Genomic DNA, 14,665 nt, shown 5'->3' on the forward strand with positions numbered 1-14,665 from the left:
TAGGCCAGCGTCAGTGGCTCACGCCTGTAATCCCAGCAGTCTGGGAGGCCAAGGCGGGCAGATCATGAGATCAAGAGATCAAGACCATCCCAGCCAGCATGGTGAAATCTATCAAAAACCCAAAAATTAGCTGGGCACGGTGGCGCGCGCCTGTAGTCCCAGCTACTTGGGAGGCTGAGGCAGGAGAATTGCTTGAACCTGGAAGGTGGAGGTTACAAAGAGCCGAGATTATGTCACTACACTCTAGTCTGGCAACAGAGCGAGACTCTGTCTCGGAGAAAAAAAAATTAGCTGGCCAGGTGTGGTGGCTCATGCCTGTAATACCAGTACCTTGGGAGGCCAGGTGGATCACTTGAGGTCAGGAGTTCAAGACCAGCCTGGCCAACATAGTGAAACCCCATCTCTACTAAAAATACAAAAATTAACTTAGTAGAGTGTTGCATACCTGTAGTCCCAGTTACTTAGGAGGCTGAGGCAGAAGAATCGCTTGAACCTGGGTTGTGGCAGAGGCTGCAGTGAGATGAGATGTCACCACTGCACTCCAGCCTGGGCAAGAGCCAGACCCTGTCTAAATAAATAAATAAACAAATAAACACAAGTTGGGCCTCCAGAGTCTGAGTCTGGGGCCTGGAACTCTCTGAGCTGTTGGCCCTCTCTGGGTCTCAGTTTTGCTTCCTCCACAGCCATGAACATCAGTTTCTTCATCTGTAAAATGGGACAACAGCCATATCCCTCACAAAGCCATCCAGGCCACACACCCACCCAGACCCCTGCCTCCTCAGCTGGCCACCCAGGCACTTACTTTGCTGAACTGACTTGAGTCCTCGGAGGCAGGTGGCAGCAAGCAGGAAGCCACAGCCAGTTGGGGGTGCCCGGAACTCTCCAGCCAGGCTGCAGGCGGCCCCCAGGCAGAGCGGGCCCATGGCAGCCAACTGCAGCGGGTGGTGGCGGCGGCCCAGCAGCAGTGCTGACAGGGCCAGGGTGAACAGGGGTGTGGTGGTAGTGACCAGTTGCGCCAGGTCCAGGGGTACAGCGCTCAGGCCCACATTGCCGCAGGCCATGGAAGTGCCGAAGGTGAGGCTGAGCAGTAGGACTCGGCAGCGAGTGCCGCCTGGCATGGGGCGCCGTGCCCCCCAGTGGCATGCCAGGGCCGCCACCAGCATGTGCAGCGCCGACAGCAGCAGGGGCCGCCCGAAGCCGTGAACGGTGAAGATCCACTTGTTGAGGCTTGACATGCTGGCTCCTGTCAGCAGCCACACCAGTGCTGCCATGGCCACCCGGGCCCGGCCAGGCTGCCGGAGGGCCTGAGGGCTGCCAGGGGGCCACTCGGGGGGCCCAGCCGCCCGAGCACCATCAGCTGCTGCTGTTACTTCGGCTGAGGTCATCCTGCCATCATGGTGCTCCGGCTGGCAGCGGCACATCCGCACCAGAGGGGCTGGGGCAGGAGGCAGGCTTCCCGGTGACCACCTCTGGGCCACCAGAGAGCTCCGCTTTGGGCCAGGCTAGATCCTGGTTCCCCCAACCCCGTGCCCTGTCTTAGGTGAGAGGACTGCTTGTGCCAGGCCTTTGCCAGCGATGTCTGGGAGCTAAGTAATCTGTGTTTCCAGCTCAGACAGGGCAGAGCCAAGGTCGCAGCTACTAGGATGCCAGGGTTTCCGATGTTCAAGCGTGGATTCCAGGCACCTCTGTCCCGTGCCAGGTGGTCTACACTGTCCTCCCCGCCTAGTGCCCACGCTGTGCTCTTAGAAGAAATCCTCGTTCTTCTTTTCTCGTTGGTCCCCAGGTCTTTAGGGTGCGCGCAGATCCAGAACCCGGGAACTCCTGCGTGCTCACGCCGTGACCAGGCCTGGCAGGGGCAATCCGGGCTCCGCGCCTGGTGGTGCCCAGCCCGGGGAGTTGCGGGCTCGCTGCCTTCCACCGTACCCGGGTGGTAAGCAGACACCACGGCCGGTGCTCCGTCCGGTGCCTGGCGGCGAGCTAGGAGGCGCGGTTCCAGCAGGGCCTGCGCTCCAAAACTCTGGCTCTCGGAGGCTTTGGCTGGGGCTCTGGCTGCGGCTGTGGCTCCGGCTACAGCTCCGGCTGCGACTCACGCCCGGCACCAGCTCAGGCCCGGCAAGGCTGGCGCGGCCGCGCGCTCTTGGCCCCGCCTCCGCCTCCGCCCGCTCCCCACCCGGAAAATTGGGCCGAGCCCACCGCAAGGCCCCTCCCCCGTCCGGGCCCGCCCCTGGAACCGGGAGGGAGGTCTCCCCCGCCCCATGCCTCCCGCCCACGGCCCCTCCCCCATCGGCCTGGCATTCCCCCAACGGCCTGGCATTCCCCCATCAGCCCTCCTCCGCCAGGGGCCTGCGCGTCTGCTCAGTAAAGCTCCCGCCAAGCTGGCGTGGTCAGCCTCCCCCTGCCACCAGGGAGGACCAGGTCTCTCCCCACCCAGCGCCAAGACGAGCCCCCCATGGAGATCAACGCGCCTTGCTGGAGACACTGGGATATCCCGCACGGCCGCCCAGGGTATCTTCAAGGAGCAGGATAGTGAGGAGGGGCCCGCAGCCCCCATCACAGGACCAGTCTCACGCCCACCTGATCGCTGACCACAATTTTCTCGTGGGACCTCAGCATCCAGCAGAGCTGGATCACGGAGTCCCTTAAGGCCCCTCTATCGCCCCTCCATAGCCCCAGCATCCTCCCCAGCCTCCCAGAACAGGGCGGGGCCCACTCTGAGGTCAGGCAGGGCTACCCACAGCTGCGGAAGCAGGTACCGCTGGCCAGCATCCCTCCCGGGCCAGCAACCTCTGTCCCGTTCCCTGAGCACTCGGAGCTGACTTAGAGCAAAACTTCCTGGGATCCACCCTGTGCCCCAGCCCCGGCAAGACAGAGCCCTGGACTGGGAGGCAGAGCAGCTGCCACTGAGTCCTTGCCCCTGTCTGGGTCTCGGTTGTTCAAACTGAACGACAGATGCTCTCTGAGCTCAGGGTTGGGTAAACAGTGCACCCCAGGGCAGAAGAGGTCCATTCAGATTCCAGGCCAGTCCAGGCCCTGGCCTCTCTCAGCTCTGGAATCCAGGGGCAGGAGGACCAAGGCCCAGCCATGTGCCCAGTACCAGATGTGAGCCTCTTTCCTGTCCTCGGGCTTCCTTCTCTTGGCTCCTGCCCTAGGGTACCCACCTCACCCCTTGCCTGATGTCTAACTAGCAAATCCTTTGTGACAGCAACCTGTCTGAAGACCCAAGACCTCAAAGGGAGGAGCCCTGCTCGCGGCGCCCTCTGGTGGCCAGACGCGGAATATGGCCCTCAACCCCCATCCCAATCACCAGACATGGGTTTTAAAGCCCCAGCCTCGCAGGAGGCCCGCTGAATCAGAGGCTCTGTGTCACGGGTGGGCCCGGGAATTTACATGGTCACATTTGCCTCTGTAAGTCTGACGCCTGCTGGAGCCTGCAAATCTCTGCTGAATAGCCTAAGCTACAGGGCAGGGGGTGCAGACAGGGAGATTTCCAGGCCAAGGACCAAAAAATGGGGGCATTTAGGGTTTCTCCAGAACGGGTTGTGGGAAGGAAACTAAGCCAGCCAAAGGAGGGGGGGACCGTCTCCCATACCCCCTTGCCATTTCCTGAGGAGGAGAAATCTGGGACCCCTAAGGGTTATAATTATCTTTGGGATTTTGACAGTTTTTTCTTTTTCTTTTTTTTTGAGTTTCACTCTTCTTGCCCAGGCTGGGGTACAATGGCGTGATCTTGACTCACTGCAACCTCCACCTCCCAGGTTCGGGGGATTCTTCTACCTTAACCTCCCCAGTAGCTAGGATTACAGGTGTGCACCACCATGCCCTGCTAATTTTTGCATTTTTAGTAGAGATGGGGTTTTACCATGTTGGTCAGGCTGGTCTCAAACTCCTGACCTCAGGTGATCCACCTGCCCCAGCCTCCCAAGTTGCTAGGATTACAGGCATGAGCCACCATGCCCAGCCTGGATTTTGTCAGTTTTCTAGTAAGCTTCCCTTAATAAAAAACAATAGCCCAGGTACAGTGGGTGCATGGCTGTAGTCACAGCACATTGGGAGGCTGAGGCATGAGGATCACTTGGGCTCAGGAGTTGGAGACCAGCTTGGGCAACATGGCAAAACCCCGTGTCTACAGAAAATACAAAAATGAGCCAGGGGGCTGGGTGGGGTGGCTCCCAACTATAATCCCAGCACTTTGGGAGGCCGAGGCCTGGGATCACAGATGTATGCCACCACGCCTGGCTAATTTTTTATTTTTTTATTTTTTTTTTGAGACGGAGTTACCCTCATGTTACCCAGGCTGGAGTGCAATGGCGCGATCTCAGCTCACCGCAACCTCCACCTCCTGGGTTCAGGCAATTCTCCTGCCTCAACCTCCTGAGTAGCTGGGATTACAGGCACGCACCACCATGCCCAGCTAATTTTTTGTATTTTTAGTAGAGACGGGGTTTCACCGTGTTGACCAGGATGGTCTCGATCTCTTGACCTCGTGATCCACCCGCCTCGGCCTCCCAAAGTGCTGGGATTACAGGCTTGAGCCACCGCACCCGGCCAATTTTTGAATTTTTACTAGAGACAGGGTTTCACCATGTTGGCCAGGCTGGTCTCCAACTCCTAACCTCAGGTGATCCACTTGCCTCAGCCTCCCAAAGTTCTGGGATTACAGGCATGAGCCACCTCGACCAGCAACAGTAATAATTATATTATATATACGTATTTTTTGAGATAGAGTCTCACTCTGTCACCCAAGCTGGAAAGCAGTGGCTCAACCTTGGCTCACTGCAACCTCCACCTCCCAGTTTCAAGCAATTCTTCTGTCTCAGCCTCCCATGTAGCTGGGACTACAAGTTCCCACCACCAGGCTGATCCTCTCACCTCAGCTTCCCACGTTGCTAGGAATACAGGTGGAAACCACTACTCCTGGCTACTTTAAGCCTCAGCATTTTTTTTCAAGATGGAGTTTCACTCTTGTTGCCCAAGCTGGAGTGCATTTAGGGGATGATCTCGGCACACTGCAACTTCTGCCCCCCAGATTCAAGCAATTCTGCCTCAGCCTTCTGAGTAGCTGGGATTACAGGCATGTCCCCCCACACCCAGCTAATTTTTTGTATTTTTAGTACAAATGGGGGTTCACCATGTTAGCTAGGCTGGTCTCGAACTCCTGACCTCAGGTGACCCGCCCACCTCGGCCTCTCAAAGTGCTGAGATTACAGGTGTCAGCCACCATGCCTGGCCCAAACCTCAGCTTTTAACCTGCCTTGACCAACAGCCAGCAGGGCTCTCAAGAGGACATTCCCATGTGGAAGAATGGGGGGCTAGGTCACTCAGCTTCATGGAGAGTGGCAGGAGGCTCTTTTGCATTCCTTGGGGTCCACCCAAAAGCCCAGAGCAGTCTGTCCTTGCCCACAGGCTCCCCAAATCCCTGAAATCTGAATGTGCCCTTTGGAGGCCCAGGCTGCTGCTGTGGGAGGCAGGTGATGCAGAGAGACTTTAGGGGATGGCGGGGGTGGGGGTGGAGTGGGGACAGAGAATCCATTTCCGGCAACCGGGCTGCAAGCCTGTAGGACGGGCCTCTCCTCTTGTTTCTGCATGTGCCTAGACAGATCCTTTCACTCCTGGGGCCTCAGTTTCCCCATGCATGATCTATGATGAGATCATGTGCTATGTAAACCAAAACACCATCCCACAGCTGTTAGGAAACAGGCTTAGTGAGCGGAAGGGCCTTCTCTCTGGAGCCATTAGCCATCTAAATGCAGACCTGACATAGACCTGCTTCCTGGTCCCAGAAGGAGGGCCTGTTTTGTTTTGTTTTTTCTGAGACAGAGTTTTGTTCTTGTTGCCCAGGCTAGAGTGCAATGGCGCAATCTCGGCTCACTGTAACCTCCTTGTCCCAGGTTCAAGTGATTCCCCTGCCTCAGCCTCCGGAGTAGCTGGGATTACAGGCACGCACCACCACACCTGGCTAATGTTTCTATTTTTAGTAGAGATGGGGTTTCTCCATGTTGGCCAGGCTGGTCTTGAACTCCTGACTTCAGGTGATCCTTGGCCTCCCAAAGTGTTGGGATTACAGACGTGAGCCATCCCACCCAGCCCAATATAAAAGAATGTTTTAAATTGCCTACTTCCCCCTTATCTGCTAAGACTCTTTTTTTTTTTTTGAGATGGAGTTTTGCTCTCGCCCACCCTGAAGTGCCCCTCACCATGATTAAGAATGGGCAAGTGAATAAGCAGAGGTCTGGAATTCTGGGCATAGACATTTCAATGCAATGGCACAATCCTGGCTCCCCGCAATCTCTGCCTCCCAGGTTCAAGCGATTCTCCTGCATCAGCTTCCTGAATAGCTGGGATTACAGGCATGTGACACCACGCCCAACCAATTTTGTATTTTTGGTAGAGACGGGGCTTCTCTGTGTTGGTCAGGCTGGCCTTGAACTCCTGACCTCAGGTGATTTGCCTACCTCAGCCTTCCAAGGTGCTGGGGTTACAGGCATGAGCCACCAGCCTTGGCCACCCTAAATATTTGAAGCTGGTGCTCTAGGAGGTTTGATTTGCTGCTTCAAGGACTTTGAGTGTGTCACCATCTCTTCCCAGGCACGTGGATCCAGATCTGATGGACTGTTCATCAGAGGGCCCCTCTGAGGACAGGGCCTCTTCCTAACCTTGATGGGCTGCAGCATAGGGGGTGCCTGCCTGGGATGAACCCCACCTTCAAGAAGGCAGCCCAGAGCCCCTAACCCCCCGAGCCAGTGGGAGGCAGGATCCCCATGTCTTGGCTGAGAAGGCCTGGGGTGGTACCCTAAGTGCCTTGGGGAAAAGCAGGGAGTGAGACCCCAGCTCCAGGATTCCAGGCTCAGTTGAGTTGGGGCTTTGCCATATGATTATAATCATCATCGCAGACCTCAAGTTCAGTATTTTAGTGGAGGAGCTGTGAGGCTGCCCCAGGCTGGGTCTGTGTGTCTCCTGAGCCAGGTTCCCATAGCATCACTGCCTAGTCTGTGACCTCGGGTGAGTATCTTTTGGAGCACCAGTTTCCTGATTTGTAAAGCAGAGATGAAAGTGAAAATATCAACAACCTCACAGAGTTTTTTAAGACAGTATCTAGCAAGTGAGTGCTCAGCAAATAGTATTGAGTGCTCAGTAAACAGTAGTGAGTGCTCAGCAAATAGTAGTGAGTGCTCAGCAAACAGTAGTGAGTGCTCAGTAAACAGTAGTGAGTGCTCAGCAAACAGTGGTGAGTGCTCAGCAAACAGTGGTGAGTGCTCAGCAAACAGTGGTGGGTGCTCAGTAAACAGTGGTGGGTGCTCAGTAAACAGTGGTGGGTGCTCAGTAAACAATAGTGAGTGCTCAGTAAACAGTAGTGGGTGCTCAGTAAAGAGTAGTCGATGTTGCCACTGCTGGCATTCCCATCACTCCCCCAATGCCCAGGAGATGGCTCAGGCAACCTCCACTCCTCCTCGACGGGGTTACCTCCCACTTCTCTCGTCCATGCTCCTGCACCTGAGGAGTACGAGGCACCAGGCCACTGCAGCAGGCCCACAGGCCATCAATGCTTTAATTGCGTCAGAGGCGGGCACTGGGCAGCTGTGCTGAGGTCTCCCCAGCAACTGGGCCACAACCAGCTCGGAGCTGCCACTCCAACAGCGGAGTGGAGAGCTGGGGTCAGGCCACAGCCCTGGGCTGGGGAGGCCTCTGGCAGGGCCCCAACCCCAGAATGAGTGATCCTCACATCTGTGGCCTGCAGACCCCTTTTCCTTTTGCCAAGGAGTCTGAGATGCTTCATGCCCATCAGGCCATGGGGTGGCCTTCATGGGAGACCTGCGGGGCCAGGCTGGCCAGACATGGCCAGAAAGACTTCCCAGGGCAGGTGCTTGGCTCCCTGCTCCAGGGTAGGCCCTGGTGTAGGACCCTCAAAGGGGTTGTGGCTGGGGTGGTCCCGGGAGGCATTGCTCCAAGTGCACATGAGGTGGCAGCAGGGTCAGGCGAGTGCCGGTTCCAGGGACATCAGGAGGGAGGGTAGAAGCCCAGGGAGTGTGCAAGGCTGCTGGGATGAGGGAGCTCAGGGGCTACCAGCTAACCAGCCTCAGCTCAATGGTTTCTCCATCCTTGGGTCTGTAGTCAGCAATACCTGCAGAAACAGATTGAGCAAGGCGGGATGAACTGGGCAGAATATCGCACCCCGCAAACTCATCTTCCAGATCTCCCCGCTCTGAGGCCAGGGTCTGTAAGATCCACTTGGGGCTTGGTGGTGGGAAGCTGGAACCTCCCCAAAGCCCACTCAGAGACTCTGAACTTAGCTTCCTACAGGGTTCCAGAGGCCATGGGCTCATCTGGCAGTAAAAACTCCTGACAGGCAGGGTCACTGTCTTTGTAATATCCCAGGGGGCATCAGGAAGAGAAACTTGCCCAGTGTGGTCTGAAGAGAGAACCAGGACCATGCATGAAGCCACCCGGAGTCAGTTTTCTCTCCCTAGAGAGAATCCAGGCTCTAGGAGGACGCCTGGATTCAAGCCCCAGCTCTGTCATTCATTAGTGCTATAACTCTGGACAAGTTATTTAACCTCTGAGTGAGTGAGTGAGTGTTGGCGATCTTGGTGATGTAAGAATGCAGCCTGCAGGGGAACTGAAAGGGCCCTCTGAGAGCCAGGTGTCAGGAATGTTTCTTTTTTTTTTTTGTCTGTTGAGACAGAGTCTTGCTCTGTTGCCCAGGCTAGAGTGCAGTGGCGTGATCTCAGTTCACTGCAGCCTCTGCCTCCCGAGTTCAAGCAATTCTGCCTCAGCCTCCTGAGTAACTGGGATTACAGGTGAATGCCACCACACCCAGCTAATTTTTCTATTTTTAGTAGAGACAGAGTTTCACCATGTTGGCCAGGCTGGTTTCGAACTTCTGGCCTTGTGATCTGCCTGCCTCGGCCTCCCAAAGTGCTGGGATTACAGGCGTGAGCCACTATGCCCAGCCAGGAATGTTTCTTTTCAATGGAGGTGCTATGGTCCACAATGTCTGTGTTCCCCCAAAATTTATATGTTGAAACCCAACCCCAAAGGTGATGGTATCAGGGGGACTTAGGGCCTTTGGGGAATGATTAGGTCATGAGGGTAGAGCCCTCATGAATGGGTTGGGAAACTGCCATTATAGGTTGAGCAGGGTGGCTCACGCCTGTGATCTCAGCACTTTGGGAGGCTGAAGTGGGCAAATCACTTGAACTCAGGACCAGCCTGGGCAACACGGTGAAACCCAATCTCTACCAAAAATACAAAAAATTAGTCAGTACTTGTGGCATGGGCCTGTGGTCCCAGCTACTCAGGAGGCTGAGGTGTGAGGACTGCTTAAGCCTGGGAGGTGGAGACTGTAGTGAGCTGAGATCCTGAGACTGACTGCACTCAGCCTGGGTGACAGAGTGAGACCCCATCTCAAAAAAAAAAAAAGTTTTTTTAAGTACCATTATAAAAGATGCTTCTTCGGTAGGCAAGGACCAGGAAAATATTTTTTAAAAAATTTTTTAAAAAGGCCCCAGAGAGTTGTCTTGTCCCTTCCACCATGTGAGGCCACAGCCAGGTACCACCTATGAACCAGAAAGTGAGCTCTCATCAGACACTGAATGTGTGGGTGTCCTGATCTTGGACTTCCCAACCTCCCAGACTGTGAGAGATACATTCCTGCTGTTTATAAGCCACCTAGTTTATGGTATTTTGTAATAGCAGCTTCCATGGACTAAGACAAAAGGAAACTCAAATTATAGCTCCCATCCACTTTCTACCGGAAGATAGGGGAGTGATTTATGCAATGGTTGATTGGGAATAAACTAGGTATGTGTAGCCTGGGCTCGCTCTCTCTTTTTTCCTCCTTGGAGCAAGCTTCTTGCTAGACTCGAGGGCAGAGTGAATAGGAGGTAGAGTCTACAACTGCCCAGTCTACTTCCTGGCTGGGTCCACCTGGCTCTCACCCTAAGCTACATCCTCCAGTCTTTATCAGTAATAGAACTGGCCAGACTTGAGGTCTCCATCTGTAGCTTCTATTTTTTTATTTCTCAATTGATTCAGAATGATGGCAGAAAAAGGAATGCTTTTTAGTGGGCTCCTTAAGAAAGTTCCACCTTATTATTTTTATTTATTTATTTATTTATTTATTTTTGAGACAGTCTTGCTCTGTCACCCAGGCTGGAGTGCAGTGGCACAATCTCACTCACTGCAACCTCCGCCTCCCGGGTTCAAGCAATTCCCTTGCCTCAGCCTCCCGAGAAGCTGAGACCCACAGGTACACGCTACCACACCCAGCTAATTTTTTTGTATTTTAGTAGAGATGGGGTTTCACCATGTTGGCCAGGATGGTTTCAATCTCCTGACCTCGTGATCTGCCCACCTTGGCCTCCCAAAGTGGTGGGATTACAGGTGTGAGCCACCGCGTCCGGCCAGAAAGTCCCACCTTCTATAAAGCACTCGCCACAATGCTTGACACATGGTAAATGCCCCATAAAAGTTCTTTGCAGTTGGAATATAAAAGCAATTTAAGCTGGGCGTGGTGGCTTACATCTGTAATCCCAGCACTTTGGGAGCTGAGGTGGGTGGATCATCTGAGGTCAAGAGTTCAAGACCAGCCTGGCCCAACACGGTGAAACCCCATCTCTACTAAAAAATACAAAAATTAGCCGGGCATGGTGGTGCAGACCTGTAATCCCGGCTACTTGGGAGGCTGAGGCAGGAGGATCGCTTAAACCCAGGAGGTAGAGGTTTTGGTGAGCCAGGATCATTCCACTGTACTCCAGCCTGGGCGACACAGCGAGACTCCATCTCAAAAAAAAAAAGATATTAATATTAGTTTTGCCAACTAGAAAATTTTGAATTATACATGTGGGCAACATTTTCTTTCCACTGGATAGCATTAATATAGAGTGTGGCTTCATTTTTTATGAAAAACTTACTGGCATATTTTTTAAAGTATCTAGAAGAAAAGTTAAGTAATTTTGGCAGGCAAGTGGCTCATGCCTGTAATCCCAGCACTTTGGGAGGCAGAAGCAGGCAGACCACTTGGGGTCAGGAGTTCAAGACCAGCCTGGCCAACATGGTGAAACCCTGTCTCTACCACAAATAGAAAAATTAGTCTGGCATGGTGCTGTGTTCCTGCAGCCCCAGCTACTCAGGAAGCTGAGGTGGGAGGATCACTTGAGCCCAGAAGGTTGAGGCTACAGTGAGCCGAGATTGTGCCACTGCTCTCCAGCCTGGGTGACAGAGCAAGACCCTGTCTCAAAACATTAAAAAATCTAGGCTGGGCACAGTGGCTCACGCCTGTAATCCTAGCACTTTGGGAAGCCAAGGGGTCAGGAGTTCAAGACCAGCCTGGCCATCATGGTGAAACCCCATCTTAAATAAATAAATAACATTAAAAAATTAAAAAATAAAAGACATTTCGGCTGGGCGTGGTGGCTCATGCCTATAATGTCCAGCACTTTGGGAGGCAGAGGCTGTCAGATCACCTGAGGTCAGGAGTTCGAGAACAGCCTGGCCAACATGGTGAAACCCTGTCTCTACTAATAATATAAAAAAATTAGCTGGACATGGTGGTGGGCGCCTGTAATCCCAGCTACTTGGGAGGCTGAGGCAGGGGAATCACATGAACCTGGGAGGCAGAGGTTGCAGTGAGCCAAGATCGCACCACTGCACTCCAGCCTGGGCAACAAGAGGAAAACTCGGTCTGAGAAAAAAAAAAAAAAAAAAAAGAGACATTATTTCTAGGTAGTGTATTCTAGGTGATTCTAATTTTCTTCTAGGTTTTTTTTTGTTTTGTTTTGTTTTGTTTGAACCTACCTGGTTTCCTAGAATTTCCACAATAACTTACATAAACATTCTAAGACTTCAGTTCAATATATGATATCCAACCTTGAGCATCAGTGATTTTGTGATGCTGTGGAGGGTGCTAGGGAGAGCTGGGGTGAGCTGATGAAGCCTCATGTCTGGGTAAGCCTGGGCTAGGAGCCACACCCAGGGTGGCAGGCCACGACTCACCTTGCTGCAGGGGAGTGTTGGGGGCTTGGAGGAGCTGCCAGAACTCCCTTTTCCCAGCCGCTTTCCCCATCACAGAGATCAGGTAGGGGCCTGACAAGGAGGCCTGTGTTTCGTATCTACAAAAGGCAAAGGCGAAGAGAGAGAGAGAGAAGAGGCGACTGTTGTCCCTAGCGGGAGAGGCAGAGCTCACCCACAGCAGCAAATTCCTTTCGTCACTTCTTAAAACTCTGGGCTGGCACTAGTCAAACCCTTCCTGGGCCACATGGCCACAGGTCTGTGTCCCAACCTCCACCTCCTTCCCCTCCAGACCACCCCCCGCCGCCGATCCTGCCTGCTCAGGCTTCATCCTCTCCACGCTGACCATGACCATGGCCCCCAAGAAAGGGGCAACTATTATGTTATCAGCTCAGCAGCTGTCCCCTCTCTAAGGGGCTGATGCTATGGGGGATGAGAATTAGAAGCTGCAGGCATCACCTAGAATGTGTACAATGAGAGAGGGTGAAGCCTGCATGCAGAGAGAGGCAGCGTCATAGGAGGTGGAGGCAGAGACACCCAGCAGTGGCACTGGGTCTCTGTGGCCCAGGGGCACTCCCCTCCCCTCTTCCTGGGGCTGCATGGCCCAGCCTCCTCTCTGATTCTACGTACCGTACACCTACTGTTGCAGAGAGGGCTGGAGTTCTATTTTTTTTTTTTTTTTTTTTTTGTGGGGGGAATGGAGTCTTGTTCTGTTGCCCAGGCTAGAGTGTAGTGGCATGATCTCAGCTCACCGCAATCTCCGCTTCCTGGGTTCAAGAAATTCTGCCTCAGCCTCCCAAGTAGCTGGGATTACAGGCGTGCACCACCACGCCCTGCTAATTTTTGTATTTTTAGTAGAGACAGGGTTTCACCATGTTGGCCAGGCTGCTCTTGAACTCCTGACCTCATGATCTGCCCACCTCAGCCTCCCAAAGTGCTGAGATTACAGGTGTGAGCAACTGTGCCTGGCCTGAATTTCGAATTTTGGCCCTGGCAACCAAGAGACTCCTTACTCACGCTCCCCCTTCCCTGAGCTTCTGGCTTCCAACTCTGATGAGTTCCTGCAGTCTATCTGGATGCCACTGCCACAGGGAGCCCCTTAAAACTCCGTGGGCCAGGTCCTTTCTCCCTGCCACAGGAGGAAGCAGCATGATCGGAGCTTCCTCTGGAAGAGGGGCTTGAAGAGATGAGTGGGATTTGCCAGTGGAGAAGGGAGGATAGCGGGGCAGAGCTGAGGAGGCAGAGAGAGCAAAAGCACACAGGTGCACAGAATTTGGGGGAATGGTTTTTCAGAAGAGTGGGGTCCGGCCAGGCGTGGTGGCTTATGTTTATAATCTCAGCACTTTGGGAGGCTGAGGTGGGTGAATCACCTGAGGTCAGGAGTTCAAGACCAGCCTGGACAACATGGTGAAACCCCATCTCTACTAAAAATACAAAAATTAGCTGGGCATGGTGGTGGGTGTCTATAATCCCAGCTACTCCAGAGGCTGAGGCAGGAGAATCACTTGAGCCTGGGAGTGGAGGCTGCAGTGAACCTAGATCACACCACTGCGCTTCAGCCTTGGCAAGAGAATGAAACTCTGTCTCAAAAACAAACAGACAAACAAACTAAACAACAAAAAACCCACAAACCTATTTGGGGTGATTTAGGCGAAGGGAAAGTGCTGTTCTAAGGAATGTCACAGAGCAGCTTCTTTTCCCATTCCTTAATTCTACAGGGCCACGTGGCTGTTCGGGGCCACCACTCTCTACATCTGACCGTGTGTCTGCAGTTGAGCTTTCTCTGCTGTACATTCAGGGGCCTCAAACGTAGTCTTCATGCCCGAACCTCATTCAGGCATCCAGGAACACTAACAAGGGAACTATGTCTCAGAATGGTGTCGATGATGTCTTCCCAGAGATCCCCAAGCTCTGAATAAAAACGTTAAATTCTATTTGTCTTTCATTTTGATGCTAATATTGAAACACAAATACCAGCAGGTTCTGGGTAATCTTAGTCTGTGGGTCTGAGCCCTCCCCAGGACACTCAGCCTGTGTGGCCGTCAGTGACTATGCACTGCACTATGTGCCACAGGCCACCAGGAAGGGGACGGAGGTGGTCCTCACAGTGAATGAAGTGGCTGGGCAGGGCAGGGGTGCCCAGGCTTCACTGCTCAGGTTTCACTGCAGCTCAAATACAGGGAGGTGCTAAAGCGCAGGCCGGCACCTCCGCAGAGAGTCCTTATTTAAATGGTACTGGTTTTTACTAATTTACAAAGTTGTTGGGGATTTATAGCTGTCTCGAGCTAGAAAGAGAAAGGACCCTTTTTTTTTTTTTGAGTTGGAGTCTTGCTCATGTTGCCCAGGCTGGAGTGCAATGGCTCGATCTTGACTCACTACAACCTCTGCCTCCTCTGCGCAGTGGCTCAAGCCTGTAATACCAGCACTTTGGGAGGCTGAGGTGGGCGGATCAACTGAGGTCGGGAGTTCAAGACCAGCCTGGCCAACATGGAGAAACCCCGTCTCTACTAAAAATACAAAATTAGCCTTGGTGACGCACGCCTGTAATCCCAGCTACTTGGGAGGCTGAGGCAGGAGAATCGCTTGAACCTGGGAGGGGGAGGTTGCAGTGAGCCGAGATCATGCCATAGCACTCCAGACCAGGTGACAGTTCAAGTCT

The 14,665-nt window shown here is 53.6% G+C and overlaps 2 protein-coding genes across 6 annotated transcripts in view; both read right to left on the reverse strand.

The window, feature by feature from the left end:
• Positions 1-2,154, reverse strand: part of SLC35E4 (solute carrier family 35 member E4) — a 31,980-nt gene extending 29,826 nt beyond the window's left edge. Inside the window, exon 1 of one of the 2 annotated variants that reach the window (XM_017499577.2) lies at positions 803-2,154. In XM_017499577.2, the coding sequence (XP_017355066.1) occupies positions 803-1,421 (619 nt within the window). In that variant the 5' untranslated portion in view covers positions 1,422-2,154. The remainder of the gene's footprint in view (positions 1-802) is intronic. The other variant, XM_017499576.2, reaches the window with a different exon arrangement.
• Positions 2,155-7,514: 5,360 nt separating this feature from the next.
• The window catches only part of TCN2 (transcobalamin 2), an 18,577-nt gene continuing 11,426 nt past the window's right edge, over positions 7,515-14,665 (reverse strand). Inside the window, exons 9-10 of one of the 4 annotated variants that reach the window (XM_037728199.1) lie at positions 11,992-12,107; positions 7,522-8,119 (exon numbers count right to left, since the gene is read on the reverse strand). In XM_037728199.1, coding sequence (XP_037584127.1) covers positions 8,058-8,119; positions 11,992-12,107 — 178 coding nt within the window. In that variant the 3' untranslated portion in view covers positions 7,522-8,057. Of the gene's footprint in view, positions 8,120-11,991; positions 12,108-12,977; positions 13,184-14,665 lie in introns of those variants that run through there. The other 3 variants (XM_017499587.2, XM_017499586.2, XM_017499585.2) reach the window with 3 other exon arrangements.

The sequence above is a fragment of the Cebus imitator genome, unplaced genomic scaffold (genome assembly GCF_001604975.1).
Source record: "Cebus imitator isolate Cc_AM_T3 unplaced genomic scaffold, Cebus_imitator-1.0 Scaffold258, whole genome shotgun sequence".
NCBI lineage: Eukaryota > Metazoa > Chordata > Mammalia > Primates > Cebidae > Cebus > Cebus imitator.